The 23,716-nt window shown below is 38.0% G+C and overlaps 1 protein-coding gene across 1 annotated transcript in view; it reads right to left on the bottom strand.

Moving 5' to 3' along the window:
* Nucleotides 1-89: 89 nt before the first annotated feature.
* Bora (BORA aurora kinase A activator) overlaps nt 90-23,716 on the bottom strand; it is a gene marked incomplete in the record, with an annotated part of 25,718 nt that continues 2,091 nt past the window's right edge. The window contains 9 exon segments of the mRNA XM_035452085.1: nt 90-1,038; nt 1,883-2,014; nt 6,154-6,746; nt 11,749-11,881; nt 12,481-12,644; nt 13,105-13,161; nt 13,669-13,725; nt 16,854-16,974; nt 19,930-19,975. Coding sequence (XP_035307976.1) covers nt 973-1,038; nt 1,883-2,014; nt 6,154-6,746; nt 11,749-11,881; nt 12,481-12,644; nt 13,105-13,161; nt 13,669-13,725; nt 16,854-16,974; nt 19,930-19,975 — 1,369 coding nt within the window.

Genomic DNA, 23,716 nt, shown 5'->3' with positions numbered 1-23,716 from the left:
AAAGCAAACAAACAAGAAAAAAACAAACAAACAAAAAAAAAACCAAAAAAAAAAAAAAAAAGAATGGAAGACCATACAGAACAAGGATGAAAATGACATAATAATAATTACATCTTTATTTTCCAGAACTAATGATGAATCATTTTATCAGTTTTTACAAAATAAGTACAAAAATAGTCTTAGATATTTCCAAACACATTATATCCATCTCTACAGATTTTTTTTTAAATGTATTTAGCTATTTTCTCAGTTGTTTCTTCATGGTTCTAAGCCCAAAAGGAATTAATTCCACTGTTTCCTGATGATTCTGATTCTCCCATGTCTGTTCATCTCCCTAGCCAAGGCTGAGCTCTGCGGGGCGCCCTAGGAATGAATGACGGTACTACTACTGTGGTATCACATATCCACCCCACAGATGGCAATGGACAGGATGGCACCCAGGCAGTAGCACATTTACACTCACTAGAGTACTAACTAGAGTGGTTATACCAAACACTAAGTCATTTCCATACAGAAATGAAATTTTTGGGAGTCTATTTTATTGCCTTTTAATCTCTTCAGTAAGTTTTGTATTTGAAGATTTCTTTCACACAGTTTTCATGTAAAAATATATAGTGCATTCAATTTTAACATTTTTATCATGTTCAAAGATTTGCTAAATTCAGGACTATCATTCCAAGTCTTAACAAGTGGTTTAGTGACCCTGTAGGACAGGAGAAAACCATCAGCTGCCATAATTTTTTGTTAAACAAACCACTCAAAGCAAATACAAAAATATTTATTGGTTAAAAAAAAGAAGCTTGTGACTTCATAATGTGGAGCTCCTGCTCCTGTCACTAATCTCCGTTGCGGACTGACTCTTCACATTATGGAGGGAGCTAGGTGTAAGGACGCAGTGACCCCGTCACCACCGCGGTAGATGATGTGTAGGAAGCACCAGGAGCTACTGAGCGGTGGTCTCTGGTCTAGAGACTACGGGCTGCTGCACTTTGATGCACTTGCGGTCTTCACCCAGCACCTCTGCACTGCGTAGTCTTGCTGTGAGGAAGAAGAAAATACCTTCTTTTCAGTTTAGGAATATTCAAAGCACAATACTATGTGAACTGTTTTTAAATCTAAATGTTGATTTCCTGGTTTGAAAAAGCTAGTAAAGATAAGAGTTTTTGGAGAGCAGTTTTGTTGCAGTTAATGTTTATACTGTCTAATAGTAAACTAGTAAGAGGCTGTCCTGTCTAGTTCCTAAGATGATGAGTTTCAAAGAAAAATGTGTAGTTGTAACCATCATATCAAGGTTCATAAAATGCTTACATCAGAAGTATACTATATTAGTACAAATATTTGATGTATCAGAAATATATACATTTATTTTCCTTAGAATAATGAGAATCTTTAATGACTATTGAATTTTAAGAAATCCTTCCAGAAAGGAGTGCATGATAAACATCCAACAGTGATAATACTGAGACATAATTTTATATGACGACACATACACAAAATCTTCTACAGGCTTTGAACTTGATATGTAATCAGTTGTACTACTTTCCTCTCTAGTAGTAATTATTCTTATATTTAGGTGTGAGCTGTTTAAAATGTTTCAAAGAGAAAAATCAATTTTAGAGGCAAAAGTTTCTGCCTTTCCTGTTTCCATTTATGGGTATGACCTCCCATGTTTAGAGAAGAGCTAGTTCTCCCTTTCCAACTCATTCTCTCCTACGGGAGAGTGAGGAACTCTGGAGTGTCTGATTTTAAAACATTGACTTAATAACAGGACAAGATGGGAGCATAAGATGGTAAACTATACAGAATTGTGGGTAGATAGGTGGAAAAACAGTCATTTTGTAAATATACAGTCTATATTCTTAGCAAGCTGTTTTCTCCATACCTTTGTATTACAAACTTGAGATTTCATTTCCACTTCAAAGGACTGTGTGACATTTTCTTTGCAGTAGCTTTCTGTCCCAGCAATATCAGTGATATTGCTTCCACAAGTCTGCGTGTTATAGCCACTGTCCATCTGGTAGGAATGAAAAACATAAAACACCTAATCATAAAAACTGCAAACTCTTTCATTTTTCTAATTTACATGAAATATTGTAAGAAATATAAAGGCTAAGTGAGCATATAGTATAATTCACTACATCTGAACAATGTAATAGTGATCATAATGAATAAATTTAATACATAATCATAAAAGCTCCACACAAAATTTCTTCTTACTGTAATACTTAATATATTACATGGGAAGGAACTGTAACTCGTTTAGCATTAGTAGACAAGTCACCAAGTGCTTTTCTGCTCTTCTGGGATTATGTCCAAAATGAAAATAAAGACTAAAATCAGTTTATCTCAAAATTGCTCATATAGTTTCTAAATACCATTTGGAGTATTCAAAAATTCTACAAAAATAAAGGTAGACTGCATATTGCTCATAGCCAGTTCATAATGGTACATATGTAAGAAAAATTGTTACATTTTAAAACATACTGACTATCCCAAAAGAGAAAAAGATTTGCACACTTTTAAATTGGTAGATAATCCCCTCTTATCATGGAGGATATCTTCCAAGACACTCCAGGTATTGCCTGAAACTACAGGTAATACCAAGACCTATGTCTCCTATGTTTGTCCTACCTACAAATACCTGTGATAAGATTTAGCTTATAAATTAGGCACAGTAAAAGTTTTACTTGGTTCTGTAACACTGGCTAACCCAGTTTGGATTCAAATTCACAATTGTGCCTCAGACTCAAGAATGCTGGGATTATAAGCATGTGCCACTATACCCAGTTTATACATGTTTATTTTTTCCCCTCCATTTTTTTATTTGAATTAGAAACAAGATTGTTTTACATATCAATTCCAGTTCCCACTCCTTTCTCTCCTCCCCTGCTCTCCCCCTCAACTAACACCCTCCCTATCGCATACCCTTTTTGCTCCCCAGGGAGGGTGAGGCCTTCCGTAGGGAGTCTTCAGAGTCTGTCATATCCTTTGGGACAGGGCCTGGGCCCATCCCCGTGTGTCTAGGCTCAGGGAGTATCCCTCTATATACATATATTTATAAAAGTCATGCAATAGGGTGTCAAGAATTTTACTGTACTTTTGTAATTTTAAGAATTCTCTAGCATTTTACATATACAACTAGCCAGAATTATGTTAGTGTTTTTAGTCAATATTAAGTTTTTAAAAAGCTCTTCAAATACAAGTAACATGTTAGCTTAGTGGTCAGTTTGAAATGGCTGCTGTGTGAATAATAGGTGTAAGTAGTATAGACTGTGGGAACATTAGTCAAAGGGTTGTTATCTTGGTGAGGGACAGTTCAAGATATATTATGATACTCAAAATAGCATGGATTTTGAAGCAAACTTATTTTTTAAATATAAACAGTTTTGGACCACAAGTATGTGCTGTAAAAAGCATTTATTGAATAAAAATTCTTGGTCCTTTGTGGCCATTTTTATTTTGTCCTTTCAACATCTCTGTTACTTTCTAAGTGAGGAAGTAAAGGTTCAGAAAGGTTAACTCAGTGTCATACAGCAATGAGAATGAAGATCAGAGGGTCAAGTTAAAGTTCTTTTAATTTTACAACAGCCATTTACTTGCAATAATTTTAGCACCCCCCACACACACACATACCGCACCACACACACACCCCCACACAAATACACACAAGAAGCAGTGGTCTAGACCTTTACCTTTCCTTACAAATTAGGAGCAGGGGGAAGTCTGTACTTCTTTGCTCCCCTGACAAACATCTACAGTATATAAAGCCATACTGTTACCCACGACCACAAGAAAAATATTCCCAGTTTTCATGTCTATATACTCATTTTCTGGTTACTGGGAGTCACACTTCATTAAAGCAAAACCCTTGTAACAAGTAAAATAAAATTTAACAGTACATCCTAAGGGAAATCCCTAGTACTGTTGCCATTCAATAGATACTTGATAAAAAGTGTAAATATCAGATTGCTTACAAAGAGTCTGCCAATTACTCTTTATTCTGATATCACTGTCAAATAATTGGCTCATGACTCAGTTCTAATACATAACTGTACAAAGGTAAAAGTAACCTAATAGTATAGGATACAGCAATGTGCACAGGGAGCCTGTCCTATTTTTTGTAAGGATTAATAATAGCCTCGCATCCATGTGACAGTTCAGCTTTCTGAAATTAGAGTACCACTGTGTACCAGGAAAAGATCCCACTAAGCAAGAAGGGTGAGCAGCAATGTATGTAGAAGATTACGCATTAAAAGTGTCAACTTTCGGGCTGGAGAGATGGCTCAGCGGTTAAGAGCACTGGCTGCTCTTCAAAAGGACCTGAGTTTAATTCCCAGCAACCACATGGCAGCTCACAACCGTCTGTACCTCCTGTTCCAGGTGATCCAAAACTCTCCACACACACACACATATGCAAACAAAATATCAATGTACATAAAATACAAATAATCTTTAAAAAAAAGTTTCAGATTTCTTACCACCAACAACTGAAAAATAGTCAACGAAATAATGCCTTTCAATTCTCAAGGGTAAGTATGTCTAAGCTAAAACAGTTGTTTCATCCCCAGGCACACACTCCTTGAAAAAACACACACTTACTTAGAAAGCCACCAGAAAATATGTTCCAGGAAAAATGAGAAGTAACCCAGAGAAGAACACAGAAAACAGGTGGGGTAAGGAAATTCACATTGTGAGAACAGAGTGAGTGTGGGGAGACAGCTCTATACCAGGGACAGAAGCAAATGAACAAAGTCAAAGGCTGGGAGAAAGCACAGTTGTGTCTGAAAGCTTGAAAGATAACTGGTAGAAAAATAATGTATACAAACTTATCAACTAAAAGAAAGCATGATACATCGTAACATAAAACAGACCCACATTTTAGTTCACTGCAAGGAGGCAAAGTATGACAGTCATGGAAAGAAGTGCAAGACCCATGCAGAAATTAGGTAATGAATTGGTGGCTACAATTTCAGGACAAGAGATTCCAACAGGTAATTCTAGATGACACTAAGGTATACTTCAACAAAAAACATGCTACAGGGAAAGTGAAAATGAGTGAAAAACAAAGTTATGGATACCTTTACAGCTGAACTTGACTGGTGTACTTAAGATAGCAAACTATGAAACTAAAGTATGTAAGCTAAAAGAAACTAACATTTTCTAAAACTAAGAATGCAGGGGCCAGGACAGGGTACTGCAGACATAAAATTCAGCAAATATGTATGAAGAGGCTATGATGAAATCAATTACTTTGTAAACTAAGCTAAACAATTAAACGGTTTAAAATTGAGTGAAAGGTTACAGTCCATTTTCAGTTGTTTCAGAATCAGCATGCCCAAAGTCAACCAGAAAAACATGAAGGTGGGACTTGAGTGAGCCTGTCAGCACACTGAACCAGCAGAGTTCGTTAGTTCTGACATGACCTTGAGATGCAAAGCTGCTGGTGTCAATACTGGCTCAGCACTTTACTTGCTTTATAAACTCCAGGGAGTTTAACTTAGCCTCTGATGCGTAGCCTTCTTAGAAAACTGGAAATGTATGATTACATGCAAAAATGTTTCCTGCTTCAAGTATATAAAAAGTTAGAGATAAAAGTGCTCTAGGTTTTCTTCCTTCCCGAAATCACATTAAGGAAAAACAAAACTATCCATTTTTTAAAATACAAATACTATGCTAGAAACCGCATTCTTCTGGCAGCAGATTCCCAGGAAGACAGGTGTCTCCTGAGAGGTTGTCTGAACAGCAATCTGCAGAAGCACCAGCCTGGTTTCTTCTCTGCTCATTTACTATTTCCAGCAGACAATAGTTAATAGGAATATGAAATATGACTAATTAATCCTCCTGGTTTCTTTTGGTAATTTTGATTTAAGGCAGGCTTGCACTACAGAGTCCTAGCTGGCCTGGAACTGGCTTTGTAGAGCAGGCTGGCCTTGAAATTACAAAAATCTTCCTGTCTCTGCCTCCCAAGTGCTAGGCTTAATGGTGTGCACCATCAAGCTCAGCATCCTTGGTAATTTTAAGAGATCAAATGCTACAGCCCTCACATTTAGCCTTCTACTGTTCTAACACTGTAAACACCTCACAGTTAACCTATTACCTTTCTCACTCTGTACCATCCAGAGTCAAAGACTATAAAATATTAAAAAGCCTTACCTGGATAGTGCTGCTTTCACAGGGCAGAATACTGCTTTCTGCAAGAGGTGACATGCACATATGAGAGTTTTCAATACTGAAGGCAATCCCACTGACAAAATCAGTCATGGGTAAATTCCCATTATCCACGGGCTCCTTTATCCAAGTGCTCTCATCAACTGTGTCTATAGGATCGAACATATCCACAGTGTCATTTTCCCTCTTGCTTTCAGCGTCTTCCAACAGCACTAGCTCTTTCTCAGAGGCACTAGACTGACTTTGTGTGACAGACATGGCAGTGACAACTAAAGACTCGCCACATGCTGAAGTCTCACAGTCCACCTGCTGAAGGGGCACTGCTGCATTTGTGCCTGGTGGAGAGACATCTGCAGAGGGAACACTGTCTTCTTCATCTTCACCTTGAGTCTCAAGGGTGAAAGGGATCCGCATCAGTGAGGACAGGTACTGAGGACCACCTCTGAGTCTCCCAGGAGACCAGTTTCTAATTGGTGAGCAGCCATCTATGTACGGACTCCTGATGCTTGGATTGGTGATTCCGGTAGAACTTGTTCCATATGAAGCTTCAGGAGAATGAAATGTAAACTTCCTCTGTTCTGAAGGAGTGGAGGGAGAATCACACCATAAAAACACAAAAATGGGAAAGTCATTGTTAAAAAGTAATCTTGTAACAGTTAAAAGGATTCTTGTAACAGCTGAGTAAATACTAACGTGAAATTTTAGTGTTAAACAACAGCAAAAGGCAGTATGTGCCTCAACCGACTCAGACTCAGCCTCAAACCTGTTTCTATGGCTCTTTCCAAATTTTATTTACAATGCTTTATTTCTTGTGAACTATTTCTTCATAAGTACACTGCATTACACCAAAGTTGTTCATCTACAAAGAAGATCCTAACAAACTGGCTTTTAGAAGCTACAATTTAACAACTGTACTGGCAAATGTGTTGATTTATTTAGCACACTTGCAACAATACTAAAATGCAAATAAAAACTGGAAAATAGTATCTGTAATAGTAAGGAGCCTAACAATAATCCAAATGATAAAAATGCTTTAGCTTAATATTGTTTACAATGAAAAATTCAATTGATAGAACCTTTTATGAAGAAACTAAGTAAATTTCATGGAAAAGCTTAAAAATATGGGCAGGGAACACAGAACAAGTGGCAGAGCACTTGCTTAGCATGCGTAAGGCCTGTGATCGATCCCCAGTACAACAGAGGGGAATGAGCCTTTAAATATCTGCCACTTCTGATGAATTTTTACTTCTGGGAAATTGACCTAAGGGATTTCAGCCCCTGGACCATGAAAAACAAAACAAAAATACAACAAATAGAATGTTACATGTATGAAATGGTTCAAAAGTATGTATTTCAATGACCTATGAAAATATCTAAAATAAATTCTTTGTGAAAAATAAAGACCCAAGGATAAAAATGTACAAATTTGTTTATCTACATATCGATACCCATATGTACCAAAGCAAAAAAAAGTTTTTAATTTTCCAAAGTTTTACTATGAATTCATTTCCTAAAAATATTGGTATTTTTCTTTTTTTCTAAGAGTATATATGTTTCAATCACCCTAAAAACTCTACCAGGGATCTTCTACAGCTGATAAACACCTTCAGCAAAGTAGCAGGATACAAAATTAACTCAAAAAAATCAGTAGCCCTACTATATACAGATAATAAATGCAATGAAAAAGAAAACAGAGAAGCATCACCCTTCACAATATCCACAAGCAACATAAAATATGTTGGGGTAATGCTAACCAAAAAGTGAAAGACCCGTACAGTAAGAACTTTGAGTCTTTAAAGAAAGAAACTAAAGAAGATACCAGAAAATGGACAGATCTCCCATGCTCTTGGATAGGTAGGATCAACATAGTAAAAATTGCAATCTTGCCAAAAGCAATCTACAGATTCAATGCAATCCCCATCAAAATATCCCAACACAGTTCTTTACAGACATTGAAAAAACAATACTCGACTTTATATGGAAAAAACAAAAAACCCAGGATAGCAAAAACAACCCGTACAACAAAGGAACTTCTGGAGGTATCACCATCCCTGACTTTAAGCTCTATTATAGAGCCATAGTTCTGAACATAGCTTGATGTTGGCACAAAAGTAGACACACAGACCAATGGAATCGAATTGAAAACCTTGATATTAACCCACACACCTACGAATACCTAATTTTTGATAAAGAAGCTAAATCTATACAATGGAAAAAAGAAAGTATCTTCAACAAATGGTGCTGGCACAACTGGATTACGACATGCAGATGATTGCAGATAGATCCATATCTGTCACCATGAACAAAAACTTCAGTCCAAATGGATCAAAGACCTCAACATAAACCCACAAAGTGGGAGATACCCTTGAACAAATTGGTACGGGAAACCACTTCCTGAACGTTACACCAGCAACACAGACATTGAGACCTACAATTAATAAATGGGACCTCCTGAAACTAAGAAGCTTCTGTAAGGCAAAGGACACAGTCAGCAAGACAAAATCAAGAGCCCAAAGAATGGGAAAAGATCTTCACCAACCCCATATCTGACAGAGGGCTGATTTCCAAAATATACACTGAACTCAAGAAGCTAGCCACCAAAATACCAATCAATGAAATTAAAAAGTGGGGTGCAGAACTAAATAGAGAATTCTCAACAGAGAAATCTAAAATGGCTGAAAGACACTTAAGAAAGTACTCAAAATCCTTGGCCATCAGAGAAATGCAACTCAAAACAACTCTGAGATACCATCTTACTCCTGTCAGAATGTCTAAAATCAAAAACACCAATGACAGTCTATGCTGGAGAGGATGTGGAAAAAGGAACACTCCTCCATTGCTGGTGGGAGTGCAAACTTGTACAGCCACTTTGGAAATCAGTATGGTGGTTTCTCGGGAAAATGGGAATCAGTCTACCTCAAGATCCAGCAATTCTTCTCTTGGGCAAATACCCAAAGAATGCACATTCATACAACAAGAACATATGTTCAACTATGTTGTTGTTTGTAGTAGCCAGAACCTGGAAGCAACCTAGATACTCCTCAACTGAAGAATGGATTGAGAAAATGTGGTACATTTACACAATGGAATACTACTCAGCAGAAAAAAAGCAATGGAATCTTGAAATTCACAGACAAATGGATGGAACTAGAAGAAACCATCCTGAGTAAGGTAACCCAGTCACAAAAAGACAAACATGGTGTGTACGCACTCATATGAATTTGAGACATAAAGCAAAGGATTACCAGCCTACAATCCTCATCACCAAAGGAACTAGGAAACAAGAAGGACTCTAAGGGAAAAATGCATGGACCCCTGAGAATGGGAAGGGGTAGGATCTCCTGAGCTAATTGGGAGCATGAGGGTAGGGGAGAGGGAGCTGGCAGAATGAGAGGAGGAGAAGAGGAGGGAAGAAGAGGAAATAGAGGGGCAGAAAGGTTGAGTCAGGGGAAAAATAGAGGAGAGCGGGATGAAAGATACCATAACAGAGGGAGATACCATATCTGAGGAGAGATATGGCACTAGGGAGATTTCCAGAGATCTACCAATTGACAATCTAGGCAATGGTGGAGAGGCTACCCTAAATGCCCTCCCCCTATAATGAGACTGATGACTGCCTTATATGCCATCCTAGAGCCCTCATCCAGTGGCTGATGGAAGCAGAGGCAGACACCCACAGCTATACACTGAACTGAACTTTGGAGCCTAGTTACAGAGAGGGAGGAGTGAAGAGCAATGGGGCCAAGACCAGGTTGGTGAAACCCACAAAAACAGCTGACCTGAACAAGGGTGAGCACATAGACCCCAGACTGATGTCTGGGAGGCCATCAAGGGACTGATCCAGACCCCTGAACATGGGTGTCAGTTAGGAGGCCTCGGCACTCTATGGGCCCCTGCTAGTGAATCAGTATTTTTTTTCCCTGGTGTAAGAAGGGACTTTGGGAGCCCATCCCACATGAAGGGATGCTCTCTCAGCCTGGACACATGGGGGAGGGCCTAGGCCCAGCCCAGGATGATATGACAGACTTTGGGGAACCCCCATGGAGGGCCTTACCCTCCCTGGGGAGCAGAGGAGGGATTAGCTAGGGGAATGGTGGGGGGCTGGGGGAGGGGAAGAGAGTGACAAAGGATTGACATGTGAAGCAAGCTTGTTTCTAATTTGAACTAATAAAAAAAAAAAAGATTTGGAGCCCAGAGTCTAAAAAAAAAAAAAAAAAAAAAAAGTAAATACATTTCTGAACATACTTACTATTTAAAAACTTTAATCAAGTGTACTTTACAGGATTTGAATACCTGGTTGTCAAAACTGTGAGTAAAAAGGCACGGAAAAATCGATTTATCTCTAAAACTGGTATTTTTGTTGGTAGAGTGAAGCAAATACTGCTTATGAAAATAACTAGATTAGCAAAGTTTTCTGAGAAATTTAGACTTTGAGAGTAAATTATCTTTCCAACCTTTTTCATAGTGCAAGGAACTGAATGTCAGCATTACATAGCATAGATGTGTATTCTATGTATTCTTTGTTTTCCCCAAATATGGCATTTTTATTTGATAAGGACACAGTTTATGAAATCAATAGTGATTCTGTATGTGTGTGTGTGTGTGTGTGTGTGTGTGTGTGTGTGTGTAAGCTGACATTCTATTATATTTTATATGTTTTCTTTTGTGTTGTTAAATTTTTGGGGTATTATAATTATATAATTTCTCCCTTCCCATTCGTTCTTGCAAACATTCCTGTGGCCCCCTCCACTACTTCATTCAAATTCATGGCTACTATTTCTTTGTGTTACATTCATGGGTGCTCCTAGATACATAAGAACAACCTGCTCAGTAGGTCTGTTACATACATATATACATACATATACATATATATCTATATCACCATATTAGCATGTCTACTGGTGGTGTCCTTGTTTGGGTCATGTTTAGGCAGCCATGATGGTGACCTTTCATAGACATAGCTTCTAACATTTCTAGGAGACACAATCTCACATCACGGCAAATTCCCTCTTCCTTGGCCACCTTTTTTGTTTTTGTTTTGTTTTGAGATGGGGTCTTTGTTTTATTGCTGTGAAGAAACACCATGACCACTACAACTCTTGTAGAAAACAGTTGGGGCTTGCTTAGAGTTTTAGAAGGTCACTGTTATCATGGTGGTATGCTTGATGCTGGAGCAACAAAGTTACATCCTGATTGGCAGGCCCAGGAAAAAAAGGGAGGTTTTTCAAACTTCCATCAAGACCACAACTCCTAGTTGTTCTAATTCTTTCAAAGAATTCCACTTCCTGGTGACTAAGCAGTCAAATATATGAGCCTGTGGGGACTGTTCCATGCAAACTACCACAGCCTTACTAGTTAGCTCAGGCTAGCTATGAGTCTACGTATTCCCAGGGTGACCCTGAATTTATGATCCTTCTGCCTCTACCTCCCAAATATTGGAATTCATAGCATAAGTTACACATTTGACTTACACTGTTCCTTATGTTGAAAAAAGTTTCTACAAATTAATACCAAAGTAAACATTCCTAACTGCTAAGAGCCTTTTTAAACAATCAATGTGGATATTATTCTGAGACATACCTGAGAGTGGTGTCTTTCCTACTTGAAGTGCAATTGGTGAGAAAGTGGGTAAAGAAATAGCGGGTGGGCTAGTTATACTCCCCAAACTGTATTTTCTTGCATTACTTTGAATGGGGCTAGAAGAAAACTGTCCCTGTGATAAAAATAATAACCATAAATTAGAAAATAAAAATGTCAGTAATCAGCAAATATATTTAATTTCTCTTTGTCAGAGTTATATTGCATCTTCTTTGTCCTCTTCACAACATACTTACAAACTAGGAATTCACAAGAACCAACCAATGAAAGATATCTTAGAACAAGAGCAACAAAGACTGATAGAAAAATCTTGAAATAAAATGTCAAAGTATAATGAATTGGGTTTAAACCACTCACTCATTCTATTCCATACCAAGCAGCTGTCTGTGAAAACACGATGAACTACTTCCGTTACCCCGTCAATGCGAACTCAGTTCTCACACTGCTCACTTCATATAATTCAGTAAGTAGCCCTGCTGCAATTCCTTGAGATGATGATCAATTTGTTCATCCTGTCTACCTCAAACACAAAAGCCTGACTGAAATCATATCTGCCATCACCCAAAGGTGATATTCCTGGGTGTGGTTTGAGTATCTACACCCAAGCCTATCTACAACACACTAACCAGCCACTTGCTAGCATACTTCTTAAGGTGCATGCTGTCTAGACAGGGTTCCTAGGCTATACAGAGACAAATCTATTGGATAAAACACCTCAAGAGATTCTCCAGCACTACTCGGAGGACTTCCAGGAGAAGCTGAAGGCAAGGAGTCTGAGATGCTCCCATTCACATCCAAAAACAGCTTCCTTCTTAGAGATGAGGAACTGAGGTTCCCAGGAGATTGGTCCGTGGAGTCATCAGCTCTAAAATAGTCTCCTGCATTTAACAGTAACACAGAAAACTGATCACTGTAAGAAGCAACTACACTTGTGTCACCCAATTATTTAAAATGTCATCAAACAGGTTTGAATTTTTTCAATACATGTATGTGTGATGTTTAAAATATTATTCTATATTTTTGGCAAGTTTATTTGTTGTTACTGGTGTTATAAGTCAGTGTCTTACTATGGACCCAGGCTGGACTTGAACTTTTGGCAGTCCTTCTGTCTCAGGCCCTGACTGCCACCAAATCTGACTGGTCATTAGTAGTACATCTTTCATGCCCATAATAACATTCACTATGATAAAATCACTAACTCAGGCCATGTTCAAGAAACAGAAAAATGTAGGACAGTTTCCTGTTTAAAGAAAGGTACTGCTGCACTGCCATTTACAAACAGCCAAAAAACCCAAGAGCTTTGATTTGTGTTATTAAAGACAGGGTCACAGTATTTACCCAATATGGCTTCCAAATTAAAATCCACAGGAAGAGACAGCAGAGTCTGACAAGCAGCTGCAAATAAGCAAACAGACATATGTATGCACACATCAGTGAAGGCATGTGACATTCAGTCAGCCTGTGCCAGCCAACCACCACCTCCCAGCATGCTCCAGGAAACAGTCATTCTGAGGCTGCACTGTCATGTGCATACCATGCCGCCTTCCTAATCAAAACCTGCTAACGGGAGAAGTTAGCTCCTGCCTCTGAGATTGGTACTTGCAAGTGAACAGGATACCAGCAGACACTAGGGGATTTCCCAGATCAGCAAATCATTTGTGTTTTCTTTAAACTTTTCCCAAACTAGAAATCAATTCACAAATCACACACTTCAAATAGGAAAGCAACACATGGTTGCTATTTCTAAAGCATCAGTTTTTCAAAGTCAGTTCTCCTGGCATACAGCTCATTCACAAAGCAAACAATGTCTAATTTGAAAGTAAAGCGATAATATATGAACTATGCTTGAATCAAAGTAGCTTACTATGCAACAAGTCTTTTCCAGACCCTGTTCACACCCACCATTGCATTTCTCAGAGGGAAGCATCAGTTTTGGAGAGTCACTGTTGCTATTAAGGCCTGTAAAAATTTTAAATAGAAAATTGTAATTTTGTATTATTTAATTTAGTATTACATTGTTCAGAGTAAAACTCTTCACACCAGAGGCTTTTATATTTTAAGGATAAATATCTGCATTTAAAATTTTGCTATGTTTCTGTTGGATTATTTAATGAGGCAAAATAAGAATAAAACTAAAAGATTATCATAACAAATAATAAGGTATCTTGTAATTACTAGTTTTTGATGACGAACGATTGCATGTGGTTTTGGTATACAAAGTGATGTTACATGTATAAACATTGTTGAGAGAGCAAATAAAGCTACTATATCTCAAACATATTCTGTCATGTAATTTTCCTAATAGATTTAGATAAATTCAATTAAAATACTAGATTATTTTGACCAAATAAAATCTGGAATGTGATAAATAAAACTATGCTCAGTTTTTATCAAGAGTCAACAATACCTGTTGAAGGACATGTTAGTGAACACCTTTCATCCTAGAACTTTGGAGGCAGAGGCAAGAGGATCTCTGTGAGTTCAAGGATCAAGAGGTCTACAGAGAGAGTTCCAGGACAGCCAGGACTACAAAAAGTGACCCTGTGTGAAAAGAATGTTCATGTTTTTAAATCTTCTGTTTTATAACTTAACAATCACCAGATTGAGTGTAGAATTATTGAGTTAACCCATATTAAATGAGATCAGGCATAGAAGGGTGGGCCAAAGAAGGTCTCTTGTTAAATACTGTCAGAATGGGTAAAGTAGATGCAATTTTGGATTGTAATGCTCTCTTCTGGTATAGAACCCACAACTGGCTTAGAATGAAGTCCAAATACTTTAATGGCTTACAAAACCCTCAGAGTTTCTGTTCATCTTTCTAGCACCATTGTCATCTGTTTTAGTGCTGTTCTCACTCTGTGATCAGACAATGGAGTGAAGCAACTCACAAAAGGAAATGTTTATGCTAGTGCACATTGCACCACAGCAGGACAGGAGTAGAAAAAGGAGGGGCGGGACAAAGTTCGCCCAAATACTTGCTCCTGTGACCTAAAACTTCCAAACTCTTCCAAAATAACTGGGAGACCATTGCCTAAGAGCCAAGCATTCTGACACAGTGTCGTCCCATTCATCCAGACCCCCATACCTGAAGGAGGTGACACAGAACAGCCCTGTCACACACAATGCCTGCTTGACAGACAATGGAGGCTATCATTTGGATCTAGAATGTCTCCCAGTGGCCCATGTTAAAGGCTCTATCCTCAGCTTAGTGCTGCTTAGAAATGCATACATTTTAAGGTATGGGGCTGCACTGAAGGACTTATCAGCCATTAGGTATACCCCTTAAAGGGTTAATTGGGACAATAATCCCCTCTTTCCTCTCTTCCATACATGCTCATGATTAGAACAGGTTCCCTGCATCATGTACTCCTACCAACTAAGACTGAAAGCTCTAAAAGTGATCCAAAAATAACATTTATGTTTACCTAGTATGTAGGACTCTGGGTTGGTCCTCAGCATGGCATCCGTTGTGTGTACCTAGCGTGTACAGCTGGGTTTAGTACCCAGCATGGCATTCCCTAGATATGCTGGCCTATCAACAGTAACCCCAGCATTCAAATGGACACAAGAAAGACCTCATTCAAAAAAAATAATAATAATAAAATAAATAAAGAAGAAAAAGGAGAGAAGGAGGAGGAAGGAAAGAAGGATGAAAGGAAGGAAATAAGTTCTGTTCTATAATGAGTTATAAGCACATCTGCTATACAGGAGAACTTCCTCTTCATTATTATGGACATGAAATGAATCTACTCTTTGGAAGGACATGCTATCTCTGTTTTCCAAGGGTGACTGTCATGAAAAGATCTTTGAAGATACAAATGTGCAAACATACACATACACCCCTATGCACAGGCATATGTATGAATACAACTTTTAAAAAAGATACTTTGGAAGGGAATCCTTTTATATAGCTTCTTGTATACGTGCAGGACTGTGACAGTCCTAAGAGCTTGTCTCACAGCATCACTTTACACAGCACAGCTGTTAACTGCTGCATTATGCTACAATGATCTGGGTCATCTTTATAAAGACTATGGTTTTCTTCATTTTCCTGATACTGCCTCACTTTAGCAAACAAGGTTTCTCATAATAGAATTATATTAAAAAATAAAATTAAACAGAGGTTTATTCATCTGTAAAAACCTAATATTAAGAAGTGGGGGGTAGGGGAGAGACTAGTAGTTTTAAAAATGTCAGCATGAACACAGAATTTCAAAGTTGTGAGGATAATTCTCTAGCTTAACCCTTTCATTTTCCCAACAGATAACCAGAATCAAAACCAACTAAATAACCAAGACTACTTCTCTGGTTAGCATTTACAACCCAGGTCTCCATGGCTTTGTAATGGCTGACGATAATTGTGTTTTCTCACTTGTAGCAGAGACTAACAATTGCCCCCACCTCCAAGCCATAGGGAATTACTGAAAGCACTGAGTCCTTGCAGACAGTGCTCGTCCCTGAGTATCTACCATCCCTGTGGTTTCATAAGGAATGTTTTTCTTACACTAAGAGCACACCTACACTACACAGACACTGCTCAAAACACAGAGGATGGTGAGAGCAAATATAAGCCAACCACTGCCCAGTGGGAAAAGGAACTTAGAAGGATTATGGCTTGTCTTTTCATTTCTTTGTACATTTCCAGATTAGCAGCTGTAATGTGCTGCCCAAAAGTCAGTTAATCATCACCATTCCTCCATCTTTGCAAGGAAGAGGCAAGTTATCAAAAACCCAAGAGACTTCAGGAATTTATTTAATATACCTTCAAAACTGACTTGACAATGGCACTCAGAATTCGACCCTATATTTAGAAACAACTATCTCCCTTATGAAGCCTCTACCGGCATCCTTAGAATTAGTACTCACAATGGTCATGAAGAAAAGAATGTTTTCTGAAGAGAATAATAGCAAAAAACAACAAAAGAAAACCCAATCATATTTCACTTAAGGTTTGCTCTTTACTCAACAAGGAGTTAATCTTGTTATGTGGAAACTGAATTTTAAGCAGGCTTCTCACCATAACCAGTACACGGACACTTCTCTCTCTACGGTGGTCTGCAGCCACGGCTTTGCTGCTGAATACTCACGTTTACTTACACCCTGGCTTTTGCACGGTGAGTACTCACACTGGCTGGGATGAAGCTCTAAAGGCTGCTTCCCCTCATGCTCAGTCCAGGGAGAGGGTACGATGACATCTTTAGTGAAAAACTAGGAAAATGCGAATGGTGCAATTAGGCATTGACAGCCCACAAATGGAAGAGTACCTTAGTTATTTTCAAACAGCTATGAAGTGGGTCACATATACTAACTTACATTTATTTTGAAATGTTCATTGTCAAAGTAACTGACTAAAGTTAAAGGGGAAAAATATAAAGTACACATACAGAGAAGTCTTAATACTTTAAATCAACCATTTAAATTTGAAACTTATAAATTAAGCTAAAGGTATTATTCATAAGTAAATAACTTTTCATTTCTCTGCCAGTTTGTTTTGGGGTTGGTGACAAATGTAAGATTAGGAGGAAAGGAATAAATGGAGCTAAAGGTAGACATAGAAGAAAATGGTGTGATGTCAAGACGTGATTACCAAATATTCAAGAATTTGGATAACCTTTGTTAAAACCAACACTAAATATAAAATTATATAAATTTACAATTAAATAAATTATACTGAATCTTTCAAAAATGTTACTTATAAATTATTTTATATTTGTTGGTATCTATACACTTTGTGCATATATGTGGTGGCATCTGTCTCACTGGGGTGTGCAACTACACTATTCCCATTCAGAGACAGTGTGCTAGTAGCCAGAAGTTGGGTATAATTAGAGTGTTTATATTATGGGTAGCAGCAATCACAGAAACCATACCGAGGTCTACAAACAGCCTGTTGTTACACATGCGCCTCCATGCCACTATCCATTCTACTCAAATGAACAAAAGACAACTATGTCTGTCTGTCTGTCTGCTATCTATTCATCTGTCTATCTATCCATCTTCTATCTATCTATATCTATCTCTCTATATCTATCTATCATCTGTCTGTCCAACTATTCATCTTCTGTCTATCTACTATCTATCCATCTGTCTGTCTATCTATCCATCTTCTGTCTATCTATCTATATCCATCTATATCTATCATGTCTGTCTATCCATCTTCTGTCTATCTATATCCATCTATATCTATCATGTCTGTCTATCCGTCTTCTGTCTATCTATATCTATATCTATCAATCATCTGTCTGTCTATCCAGTCTTCTGTCTGCCTGTTTATCTATAGCTATGTCTTTTGATCCTAATGCAGCATTTCTCCCTTCCCTTTATTTTCAAAGTAAAACATTTTCTTTTTACTGTGCCTCAGATAGGATAAAGTTAATTTCCTTAACTAAAGCAGTGAAGAGTTTATAAGGAAAATACAAAAAATGAAAAGGGATGGGAAAGATATAATACTATAGGAAAGCTGCAGAAGAATCGTAGAGGACCCATAAACTTCTGAAGTATCACACTCATTTAAACAGTAGCACTCAACATTAAGATGGCATTTAAAGTAACAAGTAGAGCACAGACATTTGAAAGTTTGGGAATAATCAGTGCTGTAGAGAGGAAAAAGCATCAGGAAGGCAATATATATGGTAAAACCCACTTGGACTGAAATCCAAAACCTCCAGCTTATAAGTCCACTACAAGTACATAAAACACATGAACAGACTACAACACTGTGATGTAAAGACAATGAAAAGAACTTAAAATCTAGCAAAAAGACTTGTTCATGCATTCTTACTAAAATACAAAACTCTACAGATTACTTTTAAAAAGCTAAGAAAGATCAAGAGAAAATAAACAAAAACAAGGTGTAAAAGCAAATGAGATGAACCTGTGTCTAACAGATTTAAAGGATGTTCTGTGCACACAACATTAATCCAACCACACAGGAAAGGTTGCAGCAGTTCCTTTCAGAGACTGGTTGAGAATGACAGCTTTTGTTTTCTCTTTACGTTTGACATGCATATATAAAATACACTTCCCACATAATACTAACCCTGACCTTCACTCTGATTTTAGTCCCTATGTTTTACCTGCTGAGCTTTCCCTGAAACAGTTTCCAGGATTGGAAAAAAGAGAGGATATTTTCCAAAAGGTTGGAAGGTTAGAGAGGATCCCAGCTGCTCACTGGGGAAGAATTAAGTGTCAGTGTAACAAAGTGTGAATTAAAGCCACAGAGAAAGAGGGAGACAAAGGTTGTCAGGGTTCAACATCACATTGCTTTCTAAGACAAAGCTGAAATCTCAAGTAAGTACGATCGACAGACAGCACCTATGTCTGCAAAATCAAGGAGGGGCCAGTCACCTGACTCCAGACAGGCCATTAATGCATATCCTTTGTGGCACAGAAGAGCCAAGGATAGCTAAGGGATAGAAATGTGTAGTGGAGACTAGAGGGAAGAAAGGACAGTTCAAAACATGTCCCTGTGACACAAAGCCTTTCCGGAAGCAAGAACTAGGTGATCCTTATACTCTAGGAGGAGGATTTATTGAGAAAAAAAAAAAAATCAGAAAGTCAAAAACATGGCTTCATTGTTTTAACTAAAAACAAGCAAAAAGAACAAAAAACCTTACCATTGGACTTGGCAATAAGCCATTTTATGAAATATATTCTAAATCTTAAAAATTGACAACTTAAGTATTGACAACAAAATCTAAAGCACTGACAACAAAAGCCAAAGTCATTGTGAATGCACGGGACTAAAATCACTCAGCTTCCTTTACAGAAACTCCAACTTGAATCAGGAGTTTGTGCTACTCAGTACTCTGAAAGCACAAGGAAGACAAACTGTTCTCATCATGGCAGAGAATGACATGACGAGCAGAGAACAGACCTGGCCAAAACCACATCAGTCTATGCAGAGAAGCACCAAGCCAGTAACCATGAGAGCAAAGGGGCAGGCACTAAGAGAGACACTGAGATGGGTGAAAACTCAGGGTCTTGTGACGAGCTCAGAATGGTGTGTAACAGGTGGGGGAGGGGCACTGAGGATCAGAAGTGAGTACTGAGTACGGGAGGGGAGCTGCCCCGTGAAGGACTTCAAAAGTCTTCCTAAGGGAGAGGGCACACATGCACATTTCATTGTTGGCTGGCTTAATGATCAGAACAGTGTTCAGTTACCTCTTCAATGGCTTTTTGTCTTTTGTCTTCCACATCTTTATCTGTTCTATACAGAGATAAAGGAGAAATATAACCAGGCCATTACTTCAGCTTATTGAACATTGAAAATAATAATCTTTCAAAGAAATAATTTCTCTTCATTGAAAACTGACAAATGTTAAAACTCATTTTCAAGGAAAAACTGACACCAATTAGTTAATGGCAGTACTCTGAAATTCACCATTAGCTATTAGGCTCACTTTCCTCTCACCTGAAGTTTAAATGGAATAAAAGTTTGTTTTAAAAGGCTTATGTTGATATATCAAGTTACTACCAACAACATAATTTAAATAAAGTGTTTTATTTATATAAATTATTTCATTTGATAGAAATAAATTATTTCATTTGATAGAAAACTGACAATCGTCCAAATTCTCTTTTTTCAATTATAGCAATTTCATTATAGTAGTTACTTTAGGATAAATGATTTTATTCTGAAACGAAATTAACAATTACCATTCTGAATAGACAAGTAAAAATATTAATTCTGAAATATAGTAACACTATAAAGTTCTGCCCAAATAAATGCTTTTTTTGTTCTAACACAATATAGAATTGCAACACAAGTTTCTCTGTTATAAAATTTAATAAAAAATGTTGGGTCCAAAGCACAAGGCATCACTTGCCAAGGATGTGGCAATTAGCCTTGTAAGACCACTTCTTTATTTTGTTCTAGGAAAGAATTATTACAATCCATCCAAAAAATTGGTAAATAAATTAAAAAAAAAACAATTCCAAATTATTTTCCTCATGTGCATATCTGTTCCTGCATTAAAGCAAAGAAAAAGGGGAAGCTAGTATGAGGGTGTCTGCATTTCAGAAATTAAGTTAAATGAAATTTTCAAGGAAGGGAATTCTGAGGAAATAAACTCTGATGGTCACCACAAGTCCTGGCTTGGACAATAGGCATTTTGAGTCTAGCAACTCAGTTACCAGCACTATACAGCTATATCAGAACCATATCAAAATGGCTGTACATGCATTAATTTTAGTTTATAGTAAGTTCCAATCTAGCTTCAAACCATTCTAAAACCTCCAGATATCTCATGAGAAGAGCTTGAGCCTGAATATTCAGCTGATTGTTGGAATCAGTTAATTGCTGGAATGGAAAACCCTAAGGTGACAGATAGGGCAGAGGACCCTGACTAGCAAGCACACTATGGCACTCCAACGAAGCACACAGGTAGCCAGTGCTCTGACTGCTGATGTGCTCATTTATTCTAATATTCCTGTGTGTGCTACAGCATAACAAAGGACAGCCTGAGATGGCTCTGGTTAGTTAAGCGCTATCAGAGGCCACTGCCTTTTCTAACAATGAATCAATATACTCAGCTGAGTGTTTTAACTTTCTTTGGGAGAAGCCTTATAAACATTCAGTGAATTACATCAGGAAGCTAACATTAGGATACATTCCCACTTTTCCCTTATATAACAGACCTATCTACTGAAATACACCCAAATTCTTTCTAAATTTAGCCAGATAACACACCCCTTATTTTTGTAAAATATGTAGTTAACTGTGGTAATTGACCAATAGTTCTTCAGGGCAGGAATAATATACAGTGCATTGTAGAGCTCAGGAAGTATCTTTTTTCTGATGGCATCACAGTTATCTATAATTCAATATATTGAAGAGATAAGGCAAAAAATAAAGTATATAAAGTATACAGTTTTTAGGGGGAAAAAGTTATTCATGAATTCATTTGATTTTTTTTAAAAATCTTCTCTACAGAATTGAAACTTAAAATCCTGTATGCTTTGTCTTCAGCCCATTCCCTTTGTATAAGAATTCAGTTGGGAAATCATTAAGAGTAAATGGTCATTAGAATAGCAAGCAGAGAGAAAGGGAGTAGAAATATTTGGAAGAACATCTTAACATGTACATTTCTATGAATGGACTCTAAAGTCAAAATGGAAAAGATCCAGTTCCTTTGAGTAACAATACGGCTACCTTATGACAGAATATTAAACACTGGACAAGCCATGCATTTAATTCTTTTTCTAATATTAAACAAATCAGACTATAAGCCTTGCTGAGCCATCATCAGAGAAACTTCCTCCTGACGTAGATAGGAACAAATACAGAGATCCACAGCCAGACATTACGTAGAGATTGAATGACCTTGGAACACTCAGCCCTAAATGGGATTTCTCCATCAAACCCCTCCCCTTAGGGCCAGGGAAGCCTGCAGAAGAGGAGGCATAAAGAGTCTAAGAACCAGAGGGGATGGAGGACACCAAGAAAACAAGGAAGGCACTCTAAGTCAACAAGAGCAAGGCTCATAGGAACCCACAGAGACCGAAGCAGCACACACAGGGCCTGCCCAGGTCTGCACAGATCTGAGCTTACTCGATTGCTTTCAGGTTAGCTGTTTTCAATGGGATTCCTGAGCATGTGAATGAGTGGGTCTTTGGTTACTGTGCATTTTCTTGTGCTCTTTCCCTTCTGTCTGTTTTGTCCAACCCCTATGTGTTAGGTTTTGCTTCACCTTACTATGGATTTTATTATCCCTTAGAGACCTGTGTTCTAATGAGAATGGAAAGGGAATGGGCTCCAAAGGAGAGGCCAAGTGAGGAGGAACTGGGAGGAGTAGAGTGAGGGAAAAACATAATCAGGATATATTATGCAAGAAAAAAATCTATCTGTAATAAAAGGAGAAAAAAAAAAACAAAGAAAAAAGTCAGGCTATAAAACAAAGGTTCAGCTGGGTGTTGGTGGCGCAAGCCTCTAATCCCAGCACTCGGGAGGCAGAGGCAGGTGGATCTCTGTGAGTTCGAGACCACCCTGGTCTACAAGAGCTAGTTCCAGGTCAGCCTCCAAAGACACAGAGAAACCCTGACTCGAAAAACCAAAAAAGTAAAACAAAGGTTCTTTAAACTATAATAATTCAACTAGCAATCCGTTAATTAAAAACCTAGCTCTGGTCCACTAACAAAGCTGTCACCAGCATGTTGCCACATTGAGCATCACTAAACAGCACAAACAAACTAGTGTTTGAAAACTATACGAGAGAAGTGGGAACTATGCGGGGACATAAAGAGTCAAAGGAAATAGAATGTCCAGGCCCACAAGATGGCTCGGTGGGTAACAGCCCTTGTCAGGGCAACCCTCACTACCCAAAGCTAGCTCTGGACTCCAAGGTGGACTAGGAGCCCAGCTCCCAGAAGCTGCCCTCCGACACCCCCCCACACACCATGCCCAGACACGGTAGGAAATAATTATTCTTTTAAAAAACAACTCAATGATGCCTATAAAGCTCTCTGTTGCCAATAAATCCTATTTCATCAGCTGACTTCCCCAGATAGGCAGGAACTGAACAGAATCTTGTTATCCAGAGATACCAAACAAATACATCAGAAGCCACAATTATAGAGAAACGTAAAATGTTAAAGTGCTTTTCCATCTAGCCAAGTGTTAGGAGACAGAATTATCTAGGGGTGTGTGTGGGGGGTACAAGAAAAGGATTACTATATAGATTGGAATTTTAAGTCAAGGTATCTTTCTAGACAAAATTCTTTAAAGTCACTCAGGAAAAAAAAAATCCACGTTAATTTTCTTCTTCTTTCTTGACATATTTACATATATAGATGATCAGAAGTTCTTATTTCTCTTTACGTAACAATCTGTTACTATAGTTAAGTTAAAGAAAGGCAAACTTAGCTGGGCGGTGGTGGCACACACCTTTAATCCCAGCACGAGAGAAGCAGAGGCAGGCAGATCTCTGTGGTTTGAGACCAGCCTGGTCTA

Source organism: Cricetulus griseus, assembly GCF_003668045.3.
Source record: "Cricetulus griseus strain 17A/GY chromosome 1 unlocalized genomic scaffold, alternate assembly CriGri-PICRH-1.0 chr1_1, whole genome shotgun sequence".
Classification (NCBI taxonomy): domain Eukaryota; kingdom Metazoa; phylum Chordata; class Mammalia; order Rodentia; family Cricetidae; genus Cricetulus; species Cricetulus griseus.
Note: the sequence above shows the minus strand (reverse complement) of the source record. Positions and strands in the feature narration are given on the sequence as shown.